Consider the following 21,936-nt stretch of genomic DNA (forward strand, 5'->3'; position numbering starts at 1 on the left):
TGGTCTGCTTTTCTGGAGGCAAGAGAAAAAGAGACGGAAAAAAAACGCGCGCGCCGGATAGATGCAGCTGTGCCGTGACCAAGCACGGCCGGGCCGGCTGCCGAGATTAGATATCGGGAGCTTTTTCCTAGATAGCCTTCGACGTTCCACGAATCGTGTAATAATCTTGCCGAAGGTCGACAACGTCGCCGATAACCACCTCCGCTGGATGGGAAATCGCACTTCCTCCCCCCCCCCCTTCTGATCTCCGCGTAACTCTCGCCTGCTACTGCGGCCGTAATGACAACGGCGCATCTATTGCCTGGCGAGAAAGAAAAAAAAAGCGCTGACGATAGCGCGTGCGCGTATGCCTTTTGGACTCGTGACGCGCGATATCAAGAATGCGTAATGAGACCGGCGATTGTTCAGCGAAATGCGACAGAAAGTAATGAGAAAGAGGGTTGTTTCGGGAAGAATGCGATACGCGACGTTCGTCGCGACTCGTTCGAGCCGTTATTTGTAAAGAAGCTATTCGACGAACTCGGTCAAGTTTGCTAAAATTAGTACGACGTATACAGTTACAACGAATATGCGGAAGTGTGCTTCGGATTTTATTTCGAACAGCTTCGAGATATATGTGATGATCCACGTATAAATCCATTAGCGACGCAATTTAGTAATTCTCCTGGTTATCATAATAAATTTCTCTTAATGTTTTCTAATATTAGTTATTTCAAAAGCGCGCGTGTATAAAAATAAATGCCGTCTGATCGCGTTACTTATCTTTCATCCCTTTAATCATATTATTATATGCCAATATCACGATGTATATTATCGTTGTTGAAATCGAATTTCTATCAAGAGACACGGTAGTGTCTCGCGCCAAGTACGCGCGGAGCGAGACGCACCGTGACTCTTTTACGCGATACATTCTACGTAGAAACGTAATTTCTCTCAAAGTTTCACGCATCCTCGACGATCAGATGGTACTTACGGGTGTATCAGGATAACGATAATGATCCTGCAGTAGAAGACAGCGCTGTAACGGCGGCGGCGGTGGCTCCTCACGACGATGACGGTGACGATGATGATGATGCCGATGATGGTGGTGGAGAATCGAGGCAGAAGCGGAGGAGGCAGAGCCGGGAGGAACCGGCTCATGCACCAACAGCCGACGATGATGAAGATGACGCGATATCGTCGCCAGGACACCCACCAGTGCTCCGACTATCAGCACGAGCGCCGCCGAGACGATGTAGCCGCTCGCACCCACTGCAACCGGAAATCGGATACCGCGATTGGTCAATAATTTTGATCGGAAACTTCGTCGTACGTCAATCTCCCTAACTTTCGTATTTATCTGTTCTCGGTTCTATATATGTCGCAACTGCCGCGACTTTTCTTAGTGGCGAAGCGGAGAGATAAGACTATCATTAGTGTGAAAATGAATTATTCAAAGGATGTGAAAAAATTTCAGTGAGTTATGATTACTGACACTCGAAGGAATATTGATCTCTCTGTAATATTTACATTTTTCCCCCTCATGTTATTTAATGAAATTTTTTAAAGTAATATATACATATTTTTTTAATTTAATATTTTTATGAAATATTTTAATTACAATTAATTTAAAACTTGAAGTTACCATTAAGATTTAACCGATTTAACGCCAATGTTTTCGTGTGATCCATACGATGTCACTATATTATATAAGTATACATGTGTATACCAATTACCAATGTAGTAATGAAATCATCGTTTTAATAATGCGTTATGTAACATAAATGAGAACAGTATACATTAAGGTGGTTGGGCCATCAGAGCATGTCACAGAAAAAAATCTGAATTAAAAAATATGTTATAAAGAAAACCTAAATACACTTAAATTTGCAATTTTGAGAAGATCTGACGTCTAGTTTTTGAGATATTAAATCTCAAAGTTGGCATTTTTAAAATAGGTTTTACGGGAAATTGTACCGGAAACATACATTTTTCGAAGATTTCACTCACTATCTGTAAAGAAACAAGTTCAAAAAACTGAAAATAACATTATTTGATTCTTCTAGCACTTGTTAAGTATAAGACAAAACGACGTTGACGTGTAATAAGGCCAAAAATTCAATCAAAAGTTGATGAATCGTCGCATTTCTTGTCGGCCTTTCGATCGGCTGTACGCGACGTGAACATGTGGCAACGCCGCGCCGTGTAGTGTTTTCTTTCCACAGCACTATTCTTTTGCAAGCAAATCTCCCGTTATCGAAATTGTTTGTTACCTTCCATTATTTTTCAACATAAACACAATACATAACTTCACTCAAGTCACTCAAACGCATGGCACTGGCATGATAGCTGCCTACAGCAAAGAGATGCAATGTCGCGACATTGCCGACATTTCTCTTGTACGAATGTCAACTGAAGTCAAATCTTGAACTGTTTACATTTATCAGTAGATGAATTGATACATGATTGAATGAAAAGTTACATTATAAAACTAGTAATTATACAAGCGTTTAGAATATATGCATAAAAAGGGTTTTTCTTAAAAAAAATTTAGACCTTATATCGACTCATACGGTACTAGCCGAACCACCTTAAATGATAATGCGAATAAAAAAGACGAATTACATTTTACTTACAAAAATGAACTGTATAAAAGCATTAAGATATATTCGCCCGTCTCTTTGAATCGTGTGTGGTATCAGAACTAAGTTGTTAGAACTTCAACGATCATGACGCGAGTAATGCCCTGTGTGTGGTTTGTCGAGTCGGCACAAATCATCGACACGTGGAAACGATTAGATGTCATTTTCCGCAACCTTGCTATTGCCAAGGACTTTCGCGAGCGTAATCGCCAAGACGCGCTTCGCGAAACATACGAAGAATGTCGTATGAGCAATCATGTTATCAATCACATGTAATATCATTTCATTAGCATTAGAACGTAGTTAAACGCACATAAATTATGAAACATACGCACGTGTTGCGGTAATAAATTGATCTATAACGGCTAATTGGTCAATAATTAGCGTTTGATTACACGTTACATTTAGATTTGACTCCGAATGAGATGCTAAATAAAGATATTAGAATTTTATTCTCCTCTGACGTATTATGCGAGAATTTTCTTCAAGGACGTTCTCCGGTCCTTATACTAGAGAAAATCGATTTTCTTAGGATTTTCTTGAAACTGTGAATATACGTTAATTTAGGTGTGCTTTATGCGTGGTATAAATTTCAGTACCTCTTCCGGTATAAAAAATAAAGATACTGAGCCTCAAAGTTTCAACTTTTACTAATGAAAAGGTTTTCCAGGCCAAACGGTAAGAGATACGAGGTTGGCCAAGAGGACCAAAGTTGCTCCTCTCGTCGAGTTCTATAAGGAAAAAATGCCAAAACTAAAAAAAAATTAAAAGTTTAAATTTTTTTTTGAAACTTTGAGGCTCAGTATCTTTATTTTTTGTACCGGAAGAGGTACTGAAATTTATACCACGCATAAAGCACACCTAAATTAACGTATATTCACAGTTTCAAGAAAATCCTAAGAAAATCAATTTTCTCTAGTATAAGGACCGGAGAACGTCCTTAAGGTTTCCCCATAATACGTTCTCAACTGTCAAATCATATAACTCAACAAGTCACATGCACCATTAATAGAAAGGTAATTAATTCACTAACAGACGAACGTCTATTCTTGGAACAAACATTTTATCGTACATAAAATAATTTTAGTTACGAACAATCTCTTTTTATATTTTTCATCTAATTTTCAAACATATTAAAAGTTTTCCAGAAAAAAATCACCGTCGTTAAAAAATTATTTCGACCGTTAAAAGATAACGACAATGTACTTTAATTAAAATTCCTATTATTAGACATCTACAATTTTTACACATACACTATTAAACAATTAATCGAAATTCGGTGGATTTAAGAACTAACAATTACGTAGGATTCGCGGGCTCAGATTGTGAAAAGAATTAAATCATTTCCATCGTGATCCTGCGATCCTTTTTGTGCATCGTACGAGCAGTCTGATCGCGAATCGCCGTTCGGCATCGCGAACGTCAACGCCGGCAGGTGCACCGAGATCGAACGACCGCATCTTCCTTCCCCCCCGTACCCCTCTCCCCCCCGGCAATCACCTCTCGCTAGCGACTGCGGAACAGCTTGGGTCTCTGGCTTCGTCCGACGGCCTCCATCGCTTCCTTGTTCTCCTCCTCTACCGCGCGGCAGGGACACGCGTGTCCGTGCGCGTGTCTCGGCTCGGGGAGATACCGCCCGGATGCGGCGCGACGGAGGACCGATGACGACGAGATTGAGAACAGGGACGGCGCGAACGTTTCGTCAGATCGGCGATTTAGTTTAAAACAAGAGGTATCATGAGAATTAAACAAGGTATTTCTCTTTTGATTATGCGGGGCAATTCAATAATTATACCATTATTAAGTTAGCTTGATAATACTATCAAAGTTGTCTCTCTCTCTCTCTCTCTCTCTCTCAAAAGTTGTTATATTACAAATCATATAACTCCGAAATAAAAAAATTATATTAAAAATATATCTGTTTAATTCTAATTTCAACCGCCATTTCAAAAAATAATTCGTGGTATTTCAATGTTCTTCAAAATAAGATTCCTCCCAATGGGAAAAGAAAATTCTAGGAAAATATTTGCTGACACGGGATTCGGAGAAAAATTTATGAGCTGAAACTGGAAAAGTTCGAATAATTCATAAATTTCTATCGCATTCTTTTTCCTAGAGAAATTTAAAAAACCTTGTATATAAGTTGTGATATAAAAACCCCTCAATTTTTTTTTCGGACAAATAAATCGAATTAATATAAATTATAAAAATATACCGTGTGCATATTTGCGATTTACATTCTATGAAAGAAATGTCAGCGCTGTTTTTGCTACATCGAAGGTAAGATATCGTCATATCGAAAATATTCAGCATCGGACGCTCTGCAAACGGAGCATCACGAGCATGCCCACTCACACCGGCCCTGATTGAGAGCGAGAGCGCGAGCGGAGCACGACGAGAGAGATTGACAGAGAGAGAAGGGGGCGGTGGAGGAGGAGGAGGTGGTACGTCGACCGAGATGAGGATGAGGCGAGGTGAGCTGTGCAGAGCATGCGGTGTGCACCAGACAAAAAACGATGAGCCACGGTGGGGGCCAGACGGGGGGCAAAAACACGCGACGAGGCCCAGAGCCCAGGCGCTGCGGGCCCCTCGTTTGAACGACTCTCCCTCTCTGTCCTTCGCTACGAGCGCACGATGCCTGTGTGTACGTGCGCAGCGTAGCGCAGCGCGCACTCCGTATATGCACCGTATATGCGGCTTCGCCGAGTGCATCCACGAGTATCGCGTGCATCGCGATAGGAAGGACGAGTCTGCCCGATTGTTCGAGCTAGGGACGTTGAAAACAGGAATCGAATAATCGTCGGAAGAGAATATTTATATTAATATTTTTTACTTATACTTGCGATTATATTTTTATGAAAATGTCTATGCTTGCCTCTTTATCTTGAAATTAAATCTTTAGAAAATAATCTATCAGTATTCGGCGAAAACGACAGCGATGTCGAAGAATAAGGTTCTCGAAGCTTTATGTAATATTAGAATGATAAAAAACTCGCTATGGTGTGTGGTACGATGATTCTGAGATTCAATTAAGCTAACACACGAGCAATCACGACAACGTACCGTGTGTGTATATTTCCCCGGGAATGAGCCGACGTAGAGCGGCGCGGCTGCGAGGGTCCTCGGCCTTATCTTGAGCTTTCTTGCTCTCTGTTATCACGGCTGTACGGGTTCGCCGCTCTTTGTGCCGAGTCTCGAGTGCCGCCTATTTGAAGTGCCGCGAGACAAGGGCGCATCGCTCCGCATTCACTTGGAGAAGAAGACTAGTGCATAGTGGCAGCTTGGACGAGACAAGGTGCGCCTCGTACGAGGATAGATTGGAAAATAGAATCGGATAATAGGCGCGGATGGTAACGAGCAAGAGGGAGAGACAATACGTCGCCATCGTGATCTACGAGTTAGGGATTGCGAGGTAGGCTACGCCGATCTCGCTGCTTGTTATCTTCTCGCAGTAAACTGAAGAACGAGACACTCACGGGTCTCTTTTGACTTCGAAAACGTTAATTCGTGAAAGCAATTCGTGAAAAATGTATGTAACGATTCAAGAATTCACACGGTATTACTTTGACAAATTCTTTAGTAATTATTTATAGGATGTTCTATCGCGCGCTACCGTTTTTAAATTAAAAACAGATCCTCGCACCTCCGATAGATTTTCAAATCAATTATTCGCGGATAAAAATGTCAGGCCGCTAATATTTTGCGAGTTATAAGCGAACGAAATTCATATTTCAAAGGATCGAGTAACAGCAAGCACTTCTATCTGACAAAGAGTGCCAATCATAAGAATGTTTAATTAATGTCTGATTGTTAAATTTTCGACGTAGTGGCGGTGCCGCGACGAAGACAGATCGCGGACAAGAGAGAGAGAGAGGGAGAAGTAAAATGGAGAAAATGGCACGTGCAGTACGAACCGGCGCGTCTGCTACCCGGTGAAACGCGACGCCAGACTAAACACTAATACGGATATCAGATTCCGAAAGACGCTTAAACAATGACTTTTTTATTTTAAAATAGCCTGCGGGGTCGTGTTTCCCGACGTGTTTGTCACGGCATTGTTCGTAAAGATGCCACGAAAGACGGTATTGCGGGCCTGGGTTAGAAGCTGCAGGTCCCGTCTCTGCAGGCGACTGTAACTACGCTACTTTGTCAACTAAATCACGCGGCAAAGGGTTTAATGTCTCCCTCCCAGAGTCTGCGACGAATGCACCGAGCGAGACCCACGCAGACGGAGAGTCAAGAGTCGGGACAGACGCTCGCATGCATCCAATAGAGATCTAAGGACGGGGAAGGGCGAAGGGGGAGAGAAGAGAGAGATGGCGACCCTCGTGATTCCTGCCGCTATTGTCCCGTCTGTGCGGCTCCTCGTTAAAACATCTTTAATGATCGCTCTTCAACGACGATCTACGGTCGTCGAAGTTGGCTTAATACTACGGAACGTCCTTAACGGTACTATTCTCGGTATATCCTTCGTTCGGTATGATTTTGCCGAGATTTCGACTGTTCTCGGTGAAGCTCTCGCAAGTTTCGTAAATTCTGATTAATTGTACGCAATGTAGTTTCTGCGGCAATAACGCAGAAACAAATGTAAAATGATATATTAATTAGTAAGTCGGTAATTCCATCTTTCTATTGATTACTGTTTAAATTCAGATCTATGTTTACATATTTCTTGTATTTCATAGCCGTGACAGCTAATGTTGTAAGCTTTAAGGAGGGTGGTTAGTAATATCAATTTGATAAAAATTAGTTCAAATTTATGGAAGATATTCGTCTATGGAAATCTGTCGTCCATGCCAAAGTTGAAGATAATTGTCTGCATGGTTGTCGAGTAATTAATTATTGAAGTTATATTCTTGTCTCTCTCTTATACACGGGCGACACAGCAAAAATGTTACCTAACCTGTAACATAACTCTCGAAAGCATATTAAAAATGATAAGAATTTAATGAAAATAGGTGCAAATAATTCTTTACATATTTAGGAAGAACTTTCTCGAAGACTGAAATGATTCGTCTTTATAGTTATTAAGAAATTGTAAAAATAAAACAAGACCACATTTATTATTTTCACATTTCAACGTGGATAATAACGTATTTGGGTTTCAATTGTACAAACAACTCTTTTTAGACCTTAAGAAACAGCAATTGAATGCATTCCACATATTTATTTGCTAAAATTCGTTTATTTCACGCGACGAAAATCTAACCTATATGCTTTCCCCCTGCCGCGCCACCTGCCCCGCAGCGAGAACTAACCAACCTCCTTAATGAGCTTCCGTTAAATACATAACATTCCATAATTATATTCCATATTAATTCCATTAAATTCCTCAACTATGGAAAATATATGGACATTTATTTATACCTAACGCACGAAACAATTTAAAGCCCGACGTAACAGCAACACATTCGCTATATTTTTAATCATCCTAGAAGCATCTTTTATCGCGACGCAGGACAGAGTTAAAGCCGAATTTGTTTCAGTTTCCATTCTAGCTCTACCGAGTAAAGGGTTAAGCGAAGACCGTGGCGAGGGCGGGCGAGGCGGTGAAAGAAAAGAGCAAACTTTTAATCAATCCGCCGCGGCGAGGAAGACTCTAAAGAAAAAAAAAAACAAGTTCCGCGCCCACGCAGCGGCTGTCCACGTGCGGGAATGCGTAGGTGGAGCGTGCGCGAGGGGAAAAGAAGGAGGAGAAGGCTCGTGAAGAGTGCCGGTCAGGTTGCGAGGACCGAAGCTGGCCAAGGCCAGAACGCGGTGTGGAGTCGGGGTGGATTATTTTTAGCGCTTCCTACTATTGTGCAAAGTGCGCGGAGTCTGTCGAGTGTCTAGGCGAGAGACTAGTCCGGTTTAAACTATACGCGCTTGCTGCGCGTTCGGCGCACGTGTGCATCCTAACTTATCTTTCGCGGATGAAAGCTCCATGGATCGGTTTTGCTATTAGCAACAGCAAATATTTACTTAAAGGATGTGTACGCTCTTTTCTATCGAGATAAAATTTTAGAGATTTCAACGCGACGCAACACGTATACTGTATGTCGACATGACGTACTTGTTAATGCGAATGCAAGGCTGCATGCGAATGAATTGTTATAGATTCATGTTTTTTTAGTGTTCTCCGCGCGGGAAACGATATATCACGTCCTGCGATAACGTTGCAGAAAAAAAGGTCTAGAGTCTAGACGGACGATAACATTTTTCCTGGAAATATGTCTTCTGTATATTATCACTGAGAATTTTTCAAAAACAATTTTATTCCTCAGAGCATAACTTGAGCTTTTTTAAATAAATTAGATGCACTTTTAAATCGGTATTTTCTAAAAAGCCAGATTTTTTTATACGTCATAGGTATAAAAATATAGTTTTAAAAAAAATAGTAATAATAATAAAGACCAAACCTCTTCAAAAGTACGGATTTAATTAAATGAATAAAAGATAATAGAGTAGGCATTCTTCCATTGAGCAAACTATTCAGTATGAAAATAAATTCATAAAGTTCTTCGTATTGTATTATACGCAGAAGGCTGCACTTCTAAAAAAAAAACATAATAAAAAAATATAACGCTACTACGACAACAGTACAATTTAATTGAGCGAGCGTAACCATGTCCGCTTGTCCTGAGATATATTACGTAAAATTTTCGCGGATAAAAGACGAAGATTGATTTACGCGTCGGAGCGTCGAACATCTGTACGCACAATGACCGTGCGATTAATCGCAATTTCCGGGACTGTTCCGTTCCTTTGGCACTTGACACCGATTACCTCTGGTCTGGATCGCTGCCGCGATGCGCCGCCGCCGCCGCCCCCGCCGCCCCCGCCGACGACGACGACAACGACGAAGACGAGTCGGCTCCGAGCGAGGCTGACGTGACGCAATCGATGTACGCGTGACACACATTAGCGGCGCGTAACTCTATCGCACTAGGTGTTACGCGTCGCGCCGTCGACAAGTGCGTCCTTGGCCGGCGGATAGACGTTCGCATTAAACGTCAAGTAGTCTTACACGGGATGTTCGCGAGACAGTCGCGTTTCCGTTGACGGCGATGAATATCACGATACCGAGGAAATGCGCCGTAAAGTAGACCTACCGAGTAGACTATTGAATACAATTGATAACACGGTAAGTAATTTCTTCTTTCGGAGGCAAATCTCTCTGCAAATTTATTTTTAATCTTTTACAATGAACGAAACTCATTTCTGGAGATAACTTGTGTGAGATGTAATAGTTGATCAAATATACCTAAGAGAAGAAATATTTCTCTAATTGATATATCTGTTTTCTTAAGAACCTTACAGTCTCATGAAGTAACGTTAAAAAAATAAGAAACAGGATGTACTACTCCCTCGAGTGCGTCTTCATGCTTAAACCTTTGGAGTACTCTATGTTAAGTCAACACGATGCAATTCCCCGCTGACAAATCGCGGCGAGGCACGCGGGAGCGTCGCGCGATTGCAAGAGGAAAAACTGAAAGTGCGGCCGCGGAATGTAAATACGAGGCGCGCCCCGGCGATTCCTGTTCCCGCGCACACGCGCGAGCGCGCGCGCGCGTCATCGTTTCGAGGAGCGAAACCGAAGTCGTCGTCGTCGTCGTCTCCAACGACGACTCTCGGAGGCTGTGCACGAAGGTGGAAGGCGAAAAGGAAAAGAAAAATAAAAGGAGGAAGGAAGAGGAGAGAAACGCCGATCGCATACCGAGCGGTCGAACGCGATAAATCAACGAAGATAGAGATCGGAAAAACGAGCGTGGTCACTCGAGCGTGAATTGGTTCGAAATTAGCGATCTCGCAGGGCTCCCTAGGACTGGTCCCGGATCTCATCAGCATCCACGACCACCAAGTTCCCTACCTACCGACTATCGACTACAGACTACCAGCCATGAACGTCTACCGACCGCCGGTGCGGCGCGATGCACGATGGCGTGCATCTCGAAGACGACGACGTCGCGGAGAATGAGGCTCTATCCCGTGCGATTCCGCGCGAGAGCCTTCTTGCATTCCCTTCCTACAGTAATTACGCGAATTTCTATTGGAAAAATCGTTAAGTCTCTATAAGAGGCAGCTAATAAATATTCCTTATATAAAATATTCTGAACCTTATATTTAACATTTTTATTTTACCGCTAAAATTAGAAAATAATTACCTCACTTAATTTTTATCTGTACCCAAATTTTACTTTAAACATCAATTGTACAAACGACACGATGGCATTTCATTCACTGTAATTAATAATTGTTGCATTATAATTATATGAAAGGTTATGCACATACATAGATATACAGCATAATTTCGATTATTTTTATTAATATTTTAGTTTTTCAAAATATTTAAAAGCATTTTATATGTGTGAGTATTTATATGTGTGGGTTACATTAAAATCACTAATAGTATTTCACTGTTATCAATCTATATATGTCAATACATGTTGCATTTCAGTGAATATATAACTGGTTTCGCGATTTCAATGTAAATCATATTTAATGCATTTACTATTTCAATTTAAATCGTATATTTAAATCGTATTTAATAGAATTACTATTTTAACGTGAACGAATGTAATTGGCATCATCATTCACGAGTTAATGAAACCAAGACTGCGATGTTACGAGACGGAGCATGACTCCTCCATTACACGCATCATTAATTACCGCATCTTGCAAAAGAATTCCATGAAAGTGCAACTAGCAAATGTAAGGAGTTTAAATGCTAGAGCGACGTTTAAATGCCGAAGCGAATTTACGAGCGTGGGGGGGTAACGGGTGGAAAGCATTATTTACTACGTTAAACTCCGTATGCGCAGACTAAGCCGTCTCGATTGCATAACGACATAAACAGCCGGTGTAATAGTGGCTCAAGGTCTACTATACGCATACGCATTGCGTCAGTCGCCACGATTTTAACGAGTTACATCGCCACGCACGGCACGTAAACTCATCTTCGATTCTCGCATATTAATAGGTTTGCGTCAATAAGTTTTGTCTCTCAAGCCTATAATAAAAAATTAATAAAAAATTATTCATTTGTACAGAATATTCTATGTACAAATAATCTTTTATTTTACTTTATAATTTTCAACAAAATTATCAATTTCGAAATTGATCTCCTCTTTGACGTTACAAATTACGCTACGCACGATTCTACATTTAAAATCAATTTTTTTTCCGTGTTAACGCGTTTTGGAATTGTTTCTCATTCGAATAATTTCCGCGCGACAAAGAGAGAATGAATAGATTTTAACGGAGCATTCTATATATACGTATAACGTAATCATCGCAATCATCGCAACACAACGGAACAATAAACAGTCTGTAAATTCCGTTTCGTCATGCTCTTTGATATACGATACTGTCTGGCTGATTGGTTATCCAATTGTGCAGCTTTTTTAGAACAGACCTTCGTTCAAGGACCTTGGCCGAGCAGACGAGGACTAGACGTGCGTGGACGGACGGCCAGCTATTTCGCCACGCTCGCCGTGCTCACTTTCACACTCGCGTATCCTTCTCTGACACATAACAAAACATTTCTCAAGCCAATTCTATACTCATTTTATCACGCCGCACTTTATTTAATCCCAGGATAAGATGCTCGTGATTTATGCGCGACATTTAAGCAGACACGTGTATAGAATGTTTCCTATGATCAATAAATCAAAGATGAGATGTATAGCTATATCCCACATGTCTAAAAATTATGACATACTATGTTATAATCTTATAATTAATTTTATGTTGTCAATTTGACATTTCTTTGGAGTAATTGTAATGAATATATATTCATGTATAAGAGGGCTATATTTCAATAGGGTAATATGATTAAGAAACGAGAAATATAGTTTATAAAATACATCGTGGAATGCAAGAACAGACAAATTGATAACCTGGCCCATTAAAAAGCTTATACCGAATAAACGCAAGATAAATGTAATCTTTTAATACTTTGATTTTTCACGGTAATTATAGTTTATTTTTGTATCTGTCACGACGCGCGTTTGACCGATGCGTAACATTGGGCAGCATTCCGGGGCAGGGATTCCCAAACTTTCCAGTAGTCCGTTCAATTTCAATATCGTGAAAACCTTGACGCATTTATTCATCTCCCATCAATCAATGTATACGTTATATATAACACAAATTTATATGCAGAATTCAATAGAATTCAACTGTAAACGTGTCGACCAATAAAATGATATTTACATATTTATTTCTAATATTTCTAATTTTCATATTTTCATTTGTTTTTCTATCAGTTTTAAGGAATGTAATATAATTTTTCTATTTAATTATTTTATAATATATAAAGAAAAAATTATGATTAATCTCACCTTTACACGCAAATCGTGTAAAAGGATCAAAATTATATATAAACAGAAAAAGTACATTTCCTTTAATTTTTGTATATATTTTCTATATTAATTGGACATTCTGTCACTTTTGTCCCATTTAATTTTCTTTCTATTTTTCTTTTCAGAGGACATATGTATCCCCAGTTTGGGAACCAATGCGTCGCGTCGGTATGACGCATATGAACAGCGCGCTGACATTCGTCAGAGTTGCAAACGAGAGCAGCGTACACGCGCTTCCCTTTCCTCGCGTTTCATCGTCGAGCTATTGTTTCTTCCATATCAGCGCTGACAGATCATGTCTTGTTCTCTTAACATTGATTTGACACGTGTCAATGTCAACCGGTTGCACGCCTCTCGGAAGAACGAATCGTGTCGATGATATAGAATGCACGCGATATGAAAAAGATTACTCTTCAGAAATTTATGAGGGGGAATTCACAACCGAAAATTTTGTACCCCACTGCCGTACTGCCGAGCCAATGCCGAATAAAATTCGGACACTGTCTTTAGCAATGCTATGCAGTGCCTCCTGCATTGCTACACTGAGAAATAAAAGTTGTTATATTTTCAACTGATTATTATTTTTTTAATTGAAATATTTATGTATTTAAATTAAATACGATATATTAAATCTAACATGAGGTGATTTGAGTCAAGTTAACAACTTTTTTTTCTCAATGTACTGCCACCAGTCATTATTATTGCCACTGACATTATTATTACCAACCATTGACGACAATGCCGTCAAATATTATAGTCCACTGCTTACTTCTTTTAGTCCACTGTTGAATTTTTGTACACCAAAGCACAATGTCGGCTCTGAATTCCCCCTCAGAAATTTACGACAAAGTTCTTCCCTGCTTCAGCATTGATCGAGTAAATCAATCTTAATAAAATATAGTCTCATATAAAGTAAGATGTTTCCAGTAGATTTCCAGTACAGATTTAGCTCTTCAATGAATATGTCATTAATCGCAATAAAATGTGTGTGTAATTTATTCACACACTTATATGCTATACATTTATCATCGCGATATATTTTTGAAAATATAGAGTTCAGCGAAATGGATAAAAACATATTGACTTCTTCGTATCAACAATTGTTCATAAATTAAATATAGTTTCTTTTAGAAATGTACATAATGTTAGAACGATAATGCAAAAATAATCTGATCTAAAAAAATATACATTAGCTTCATATTCGGTATATTACATAAAAAAATCATATTACATTAAAAATCATACATTTCACCTGGTTAATTTCGATGTGCATTGGAATATTTACTCGGTGATATAATTACGAATGTGCAAATCGATGCCACGAAAATGTCACTTCTGCTTGAGAGAACATGTCGCGGAATTAATGTGACAGGTACTCCTCATTTTTGCGGAGCACCATTTGAAATTGATTCTACATGAATAAAGCGCGACTTTGAGCAAAATACTGAGGCGTATCACATAGACATAAAAAAATAGAAAGAATTTGTTTAGTAATACAGACGTATAAAAATTCAATACTCGAGCGAAATGTTACTCGTAGGAAGTACATTAAAAGATAAATCATGTCAATTATAATAAACCAAATTGAAAAATATGCATAAAAAATAATTACTATATTATCTTAAAAAGCTGATTTTCTCAGCTACACATAATTATTCGTATTGTTAAATATATTGTCGGGTTCTAAAAATCATACACAGCCGTATTTAGCGATAAATGAAGTACGGATGCGAATATCATTAGATTGCTTACAAAGCGATTTGCTCAAGAAAAAGCTGATTCATTCGGATTTTAGCAACAACCAGAATCAGAATGCTGACACGCTAACATCTTGCGTTAATCGACAGGATGAAAAATATCTCTTCGATAAACAATCTCGAAACTGCTTCCTGCAGCATTGACAGTTCCTCGATACTTTAACTATACGGTCGAGGATAGTATTAATATTGCAGTAAAAATATCGACGATAAATATGGATAGCCCGATAAACCCGGTTAGGTCTCTCCAACACACACACAGTTGTTTACAACGCGCCATATACTTCCGCTACTTCATCGCCTGATATTGCACGCACACCAGACGTCCTTTACACGTGCATATATGCAACGAACACGCCGCGATCGGTTATTTTTGTTTAGTCTGTCGGTCGTTCGCGTCTCTGTGTTCTCTCAAAACTACCGCCGCGTGTAATTGCCGCGCACACAGAGAAGCTGTCAATATCCGAATACTTAATTTTCCGGTGTTCGCATTGTTGCGGAAGGTGTAACAATCGAATCCCCTTCGCAAGGGAAAAATCAGAACAATCATAATTGGCTCCTTCCGTGTCTATTCCTAGTATATTTATTCGTACAAAATCTTCTATTCTCATATCGCGATTTTTGCATTAAACAATTAGTAGGAGACCGCGTTAAATAAAAAAAAAATTAAGTATTAATTAAAAATAACAAAAATACAAAATTGTTACAAGTTGTAGTAAGAAAGCAATTTTTTTTCAATTTGAGAATAATGGAACTGAGGTTGTCAAAAGAGTTAAAATCGGCGCGTGATCTTTCGTAAGCGGTATTTTACGGATTCAGTTTTCTCGCGTGAAGCTCCGCGGATGGTTGCACGGTTGAAATTTACTTCCTCGCTCCCGGAAGTCGCGTTATTCCTTCCGGATGGAAACGAAGTCCCGAGAGCCGTCTGCCAACATTATAGACACGGTGCTTACAGTGCTCTCCATACAACGGGGCGAGTCAATACTTTATAGTTCGAAGTGAGTTCGCTCGCTCGCTCGTTCGCTCGTATTTCGCTATCACCCCCTCGTTGCGCCACTCCCTTCGCTAGGAGCCGTCATGGAGGGTGCCAAGAGCACCAGGGGCTTTACATCGTTTCCTCCTGCCCTTTCTGCCCATCGCCGCGCGCAAATACGACCGACGTATCGCGAGCTCTGTCGGTCTGCGAACGTCCTCTACGTGCACGAAGAGTAGAGCGTGTAAAAGAGGATGACTCGAGAAGAAATTTACTAATCAACATTTGGTTAAAAAACAAGAAATTGATTTCAGAATTTAATTATAGAAAATAAGTTAATTTTCGAGTTTTATGTATTATATAGGGATAATTTATGATTCGAATTTTGTTGCTGTGCTCGCCATTTTAATGGAGGATATAATTATAGAAGAATATATATAAAACTTAAAACTTTATGAAAATTATTGTAAATTTTACATCGAATATTTTTCGAAGAAACTGAAAAATTAATTTAAAAAAGCTAGGAGTTTTTTACGTCACATATTCGATTATTAAAAATAGTTCGCAATAATATTCCAATATTTCTGAAGATGATTTATAAGTTATGAAATATTTACACAGTCTACTTCGTCACGCTTATTGTAAATTTATTGTTCGAGTGCGTATATAATTAGAAAATATTATAAGATATTCTTAGGTCTCTCTCTGTAGCAAGAATAATCAAGGCTCGAGATATTCACAGAACTAAATAAAATATACAATATGTACATATTTTATCAAAGTGTTGAAGTGTAGTAAGATAAGAAGTTACTTACTGTTGCAAAAAATAATCGCATGTAATTCTCACTAGGAATGAATAATTCTTAGATGTACCTCTCAGTTAATCAGTTGCAACAGAGCGAATGTAAACGAGATATAAACGTCCTCAGTGCCGAATATTTAAAACTAATATCTGCGGCCCGTAAAAAATTGTTCGATAGCAATTAGCGAAACAACGCAGTGCGGAAACGCTGTTGCGTAAGGTCCGTGACCGGAAGGGTGGCGAGTGTTATACAGGGACGCCGCCGTCTCGGGAGGGGCGAGGTGGCGAGTATCTAGGTCTGTGTAACGATTTTTAGAGTCTCGACCCTACGATCGTTCGGGCCATAAAAAACTTGAGGCACCCCACAGTAGTCGAAGAGCCAGGGTTTCCATAGCGACGAAGCCCTTTCGCTCTTCGCCCGCAGGGCCCCCTTTTGCCCTGTTCTGCGGTAACCTACCGGCTGCCGTTGCCACCACCCTTAACGCGTCGTATCGGCCTCGAATCCCGGAGATATACGTCGTAACATGAGCGCGACATAGCCAGCCAAGGACCGATGGAAATTGCCCAAGTCGATCGCTCGGTTAAATTTCTCGCCCTTCATATACCGTTCAGCGTAAAAGTACGATTCTCTAATCTTTCAATTCAGAAGATTCTTTTTTTAATATATGATCAAATCGCAAAATTTTTATTTTCTCTAAGAACTATATGTGGGGTGCGAATTCATATAAAAAAGTTACTAATTAAAGTAAAGAGATACTTAATAATTCTCACTAAATCTGAAGGACACGTTAATTACCACTAATTCCAACATTATAATGTACGGAAAGAGAATGTGGTAATTGCTAAAATTAAAATTTGTCCGGTGGGTTTTTTCGTAAAGAATACGCGTTAGTTTGCCGGGGTATTTCTTTGAATTCATACGAGAACAGTACTTTCTCTCCACCGGTGCGTCAGTTCTTTTCTAGGGATACGAAAATAAATCGCGAGTTTTGGGATGCCTGACCGGTTACTCAGACCATTTAGTCATTCCTCTTATACCGGGTATACTGGGCATCGCGCAGTCACGAGAACTCATCGTTGGGAACTGTCCAGATCACGAATTAGATCGTAAAAGAGAAGGACGACTCTGCGCTCTCTTGCAGGAGCACGGAAATAAACGCGTTAAGTAATGATACAAATGTACGAACAGCGTGCATTTCAACGCGGGGATCGGCCGGCGTAAAAGTAAAAATTCGTTGACAAACATCAGAAAGTCTTTTTGAGAGACGGATTATTAAATTAACGTGACGGTATTATATTCCATATATTCGTAGATATAAATAAATTGCAACTGATATACCTTATCTTGCCATTTACGACGATCTAGACTTTTGTAACTATTAATTTGACTATATATGTATTACAAACCACAAAATATAACGAAGAGCTCGAAGTAAAACAACGCTATATTCCTTATTAAAATTATGAATAAAATATAAATCGTGAATTAAAATGTTATAGCAAAAGTTTCGTTAATAGATAATGAAATATCTCTTTGCAGTTAATTTGTAAAGGAAATATCGGTCTTAAATTTTAACGATGAGCTACTCGAGGTTCGTTCTTTGCCTCTCGTACGTGAATCGAAAGTCAAGCGTGATCGTCGTCAGTGACGAGGATTCAATTGTCGTTTCCATCGTTGTAGTTGCCTGGCGTTATTGTCGCTGTATAATTCGCACGTGGACGGGCAGGGCGACAGGCGTGACAGGATATAAAAGGGATAAGGACTGGGAAATTGAAGAGGTACACGTTCGGCCAGTGCGCGAAACTAATCGATTGATTTGTACGCGGAGTCACGACTCGTGTACGTAGCCAGACGTAATCAAAAACATGAGATAAAACACGCGAACTGTGCGGTCTGCGTCGACTCTCTCTCTCTCTCTCTCTCTCTCTCTCTCTCTGCCTTTTTCATTGGCACACTAATCTTTACGTCACATTTATCTTAGTCCTAATCTAACCTGTGATGACGCATGAGAAATTTATCGTGTTTATACACAAAACAGATTAAATCTGTGGAAAGTTTTTTCACTCTTTACATCGAACATTGCATTTATTACTTAACTGATATACGAAAATATCCGGTTTTGATATCAATATCGATGAAAATTGTATTAACAATAAAAGAATTAAGAAATATAATCATCATTGGTTATTGTTTCATTATCAAAGATTTAATTGAATATAATGAATAAAGTGTCTCATCTGAAAATTTATCATTCTCTACGCGCGCAAGAGAAAGTATTTTCACGATAAAGAGCACAATGAAAAAAACAAAAAAAAAGCTTATTTGTAAACAAAAAGGGAGAAAAAGAGATTAGTAAATTCGAAGAAGTTGCCTCCTTTCTTTCAGTCCGGCCGAAAATATGGACGTGAACGGTGCTCCGATTTCTGTTCTGGTCGTCGTAAACGAAAGGTAGCGTGAGGTGATGCACACGAGAAGATACAAAACAAAAAAAGGAGCGCAAAGGAGGACCGGAATGGGGAAGGTGGCCCGCGCGCACGGTTGGAATAGTTAAAAATAACTCTGACCGAAGATCCTGCGGTTCCTGTAAACACGAGCTCGAGCATGGCAAAACGAGCATGGCGCTATGCGAACCGGTGATCCAGAGGGATTTTAGCGAGGCGGTATAAACCAGCGAAAAGATGTGCGCGCGAGTCTCATTCAGACGCATTTAAAGGATCAGAATGAAAGATCTCCTTGTTGCTTTGCATAGAATGGCGACTTTCAAAAGACATCTCGAAAGATGTTTCTTGTTTTTTTTAATTTGAAAACGAACGGGGGCGATATTTTACAAAATTTGTTGCTGACGAAAGTTTACGTATCGCGATTAAACAAATTTGCGATTGTAATATAACTTGAAACAATCAGAAAAACATTTCTTCAAATGTATATGTTATAATATCTAGCAGATATTTTAAGTTTCTAATATCTCTCATTATCAGTATATAATTTTAATGTTCAGTAAATATATAAAAATGTTGCAATTTAATTAATGGAATTTGATTCAATTTATAGAATTGTCTAAAGAGATTTTATGAATGTTTCAAGTACAAATAGCCCACTCACTGTTCAAAGGATATATGGTTCTATAACGTGTATATTTTATTCTGTATATTGAAAATTTCTAGGCACAATTGTACAAAATTTTAAATAAAGTTATCTCTCGATATATCTCATTTTTTATGAAAAAAAAAACTCTATTGTATTTCTCTGTACAAGACGCAATTTTCTTTTTAATTTTTTGAAAAGTTAGTTTTACGTCCCTATATCCTTTCAATATTAAACGTGACGTTTATCTAATTCATTCAACACTTACGTGCTTCCATAGAGGTGTCTTGAGTCAGTGGTGGATGCTGCGTCGTTGTCGTCGTCGTCGTCGTCGACGTCGACGATGCAAACGAATCTTCGTTGTCGCGCGCGATGGTGACCTTAATCTGCTCCTCGTCGTCTTCCTCGCCCTTCGATGAGCTTCGCTCGGAACTCGCGCGCACCCTTACACGCTCGGCCACCTGCACATCGTCTCCGGAGAACGCCGACCGCGACGATGACATCGGCCCGGCGACTGTTGTCGTGGTCCACTCGATGACACTACTACCACCACCACTTACGACCGCACCATTATCCTCGTTTCCCACGAGCACCAACTTCTTACCGCTCTTATCACCTTCCACTCGGTCTTCGGTCACTCTGCCGACATCATTTTTCTCGGGCACGATGCTTCCGGCTCGTTGAGTCGCACCGAGGTACGCGATGTTCCGCGCGATCGTTCCCGCCGTCGCCACCACCGCCGTCGTCGTCGTCGCCGTTGTCTTCGAAGCACTTTCGTGAAGTAGGATATCTCGCAGGGAGCTCTCCGGACGCAATATCGATTCCCCAAACTTGAAGACAGGTTCTAACAGCGGAGTGAAAGTCTGGACTGCAGGGCGAATCCCTTCATCGATTGACGGGACGGGTTCCACTTTGCGAGATTGCGGAGGGTGTTCGTTAACACGTCGCCATGCCTCCAGCGGCCAAGGGTCGATGAAGTTCGGGGAGGGTTGATCTTTCAGCTTCGATCTCTTGCTTATCGATGCTCGCTTCGCTCTTCCTCGTCGCGCTGCGATCCCTTCGTTCTCGTTGTCATGACTCGGCGTCGTCAGAACGGAAATATCTCGATGTCTGACGACGACGACGGTATTCAACGGCGTTAAAGACGGCGACGGACTCGATAACGTCGGAGACGACGACGACGACGACGACAGCGGCGGTGTCAACAATAACGGCGACGTTAATGACAGGGGTGACGTCAAGGGCGGCGCGGACGAAGGTGAAAGGCGCGTCGCCAATGTAAGATGATCCAGAGTTCCCTGATTCGCGTGACCTTCGGCACCGACGTCGTTAGGGCTGGACGCGCGCTTAATCGCCCTCCGGAACGGGCGCGGCGCGAACGGATAATCGTACGATCGCGGCGGCAGGTAAACGGGCGTAGTAACGTCGGCTGGGTGGACGCTATTCAACGATTCGAGTACCACCGGCGCGGCCGTCGTCGCGTGCGTGAGATCGTCGAGAAGAGCAACAACGAGAAGAAGCAGGGGCAAGCCCACCCCCGCCCCCGTGGTGGCTCCCGCTACCCCCTGCCGTGCGATGAGAATCCGCGAGGCGGCCGTTCAATCCGGCTGTCCGCGATCCGCTCGCGACGGTGAACCTTGTCGTCGCTCTTTGTCTTCTCTTCTTCCTCTTCCTCTTCTTCCTCCTCCTCCTCCTCCTCCTCCTCCTCCTCCTCCTCCTCCCCTTCGTCTTCCTCGCGATTTACACGCAACCACGCGATCCAGCGGTCCTCCTCGAGCACCTGCCCGCATTCGACGATTGTGTTTCGCGTCCCCACGTTTGATCCACCTCGGCTCGTGCCGGCGTCGTGCCGTTCTGGCATTTATTATCCCGTCGCGCGTCCTAGACACGTGCTGCTGCTGCTGCTGCTGCTGCTGCCCCTGTTGCCGCCGCGATGGGCGATCGACTCCACCGTATACTCGATCGACGGACCGGACGATGATGCGCACCCTGTCCACGGGCATTCCGCCATCATCGCGCACCCCGTGAACAGTCGGTGCCGCGATTCGCGTCCCGATGATGCTCGGCGCATCGACGTTGTCCGGCTGCGACGCGCGGCATCTTCCGCTCGCGCGCTTCACGCCTCCGTTTCCTTCTCCGCGTCCTCGCTGCCTATAGACGCTATCCAAATAGCGTTCAGAGGACTACAGCGCAATCTGAAACAATCAAAAGATTTCGAACCTGAACATGACTGGATCGATAGATCTTTCTAACTAATTCTTTGTTAGATGGATATTTCATTTCTGTAAAAACATCTTATTGTTTTTTTTTTGTATCTTTTATTGTTTTTTCTTCCTTTTCATAATTTTTCAATTT

The 21,936-nt window shown here is 41.0% G+C and overlaps 1 protein-coding gene and 1 long non-coding RNA gene across 2 annotated transcripts; one reads left to right on the forward strand and one right to left on the reverse strand.

Moving 5' to 3' along the window:
• Positions 1-943: 943 nt before the first annotated feature.
• LOC139778627 (uncharacterized) lies at positions 944-21,162 on the reverse strand. Its single transcript, XM_071716673.1, has 2 exons — positions 19,850-21,162; positions 944-1,251 (listed from the first exon to the last, which is right to left on the reverse strand). Exons 1-2 carry the CDS (start codon positions 20,082-20,084, stop codon positions 959-961), a joined length of 528 nt encoding a protein of 175 aa, XP_071572774.1. The 5' UTR covers positions 20,085-21,162; the 3' UTR covers positions 944-958.
• LOC139778634 (uncharacterized) lies at positions 9,545-10,709 on the forward strand. Its single transcript, XR_011719625.1, has 2 exons — positions 9,545-9,744; positions 9,911-10,709. It is a non-coding gene; the product is annotated as an uncharacterized lncRNA (long non-coding RNA).
• Positions 21,163-21,936: the final 774 nt, after the last annotated feature.

The sequence above is a fragment of the Temnothorax nylanderi genome, unplaced genomic scaffold (genome assembly GCF_030848795.1).
Source record: "Temnothorax nylanderi isolate EJ_2023f unplaced genomic scaffold, tnyl_v1.0 TNYL_tig0190_pilon, whole genome shotgun sequence".
NCBI classification, from domain to species: Eukaryota; Metazoa; Arthropoda; class Insecta; order Hymenoptera; family Formicidae; genus Temnothorax; species Temnothorax nylanderi.

Bases quoted from the DNA above. Each gene is read 5' to 3' on its own strand.
- LOC139778627 (XM_071716673.1), bottom strand. From the start codon at position 20,084: ATGTCATCGTCGCGGTCGGCGTTCTCCGGAGACGATGTGCAGGTGGCC. The intron at 1,252-19,849 runs GTAAGTGTTGAA...TTCCGGTTGCAG, and splicing joins AGACACCTCTATGGAAGCAC to TGGGTGCGAGCGGCTACATC.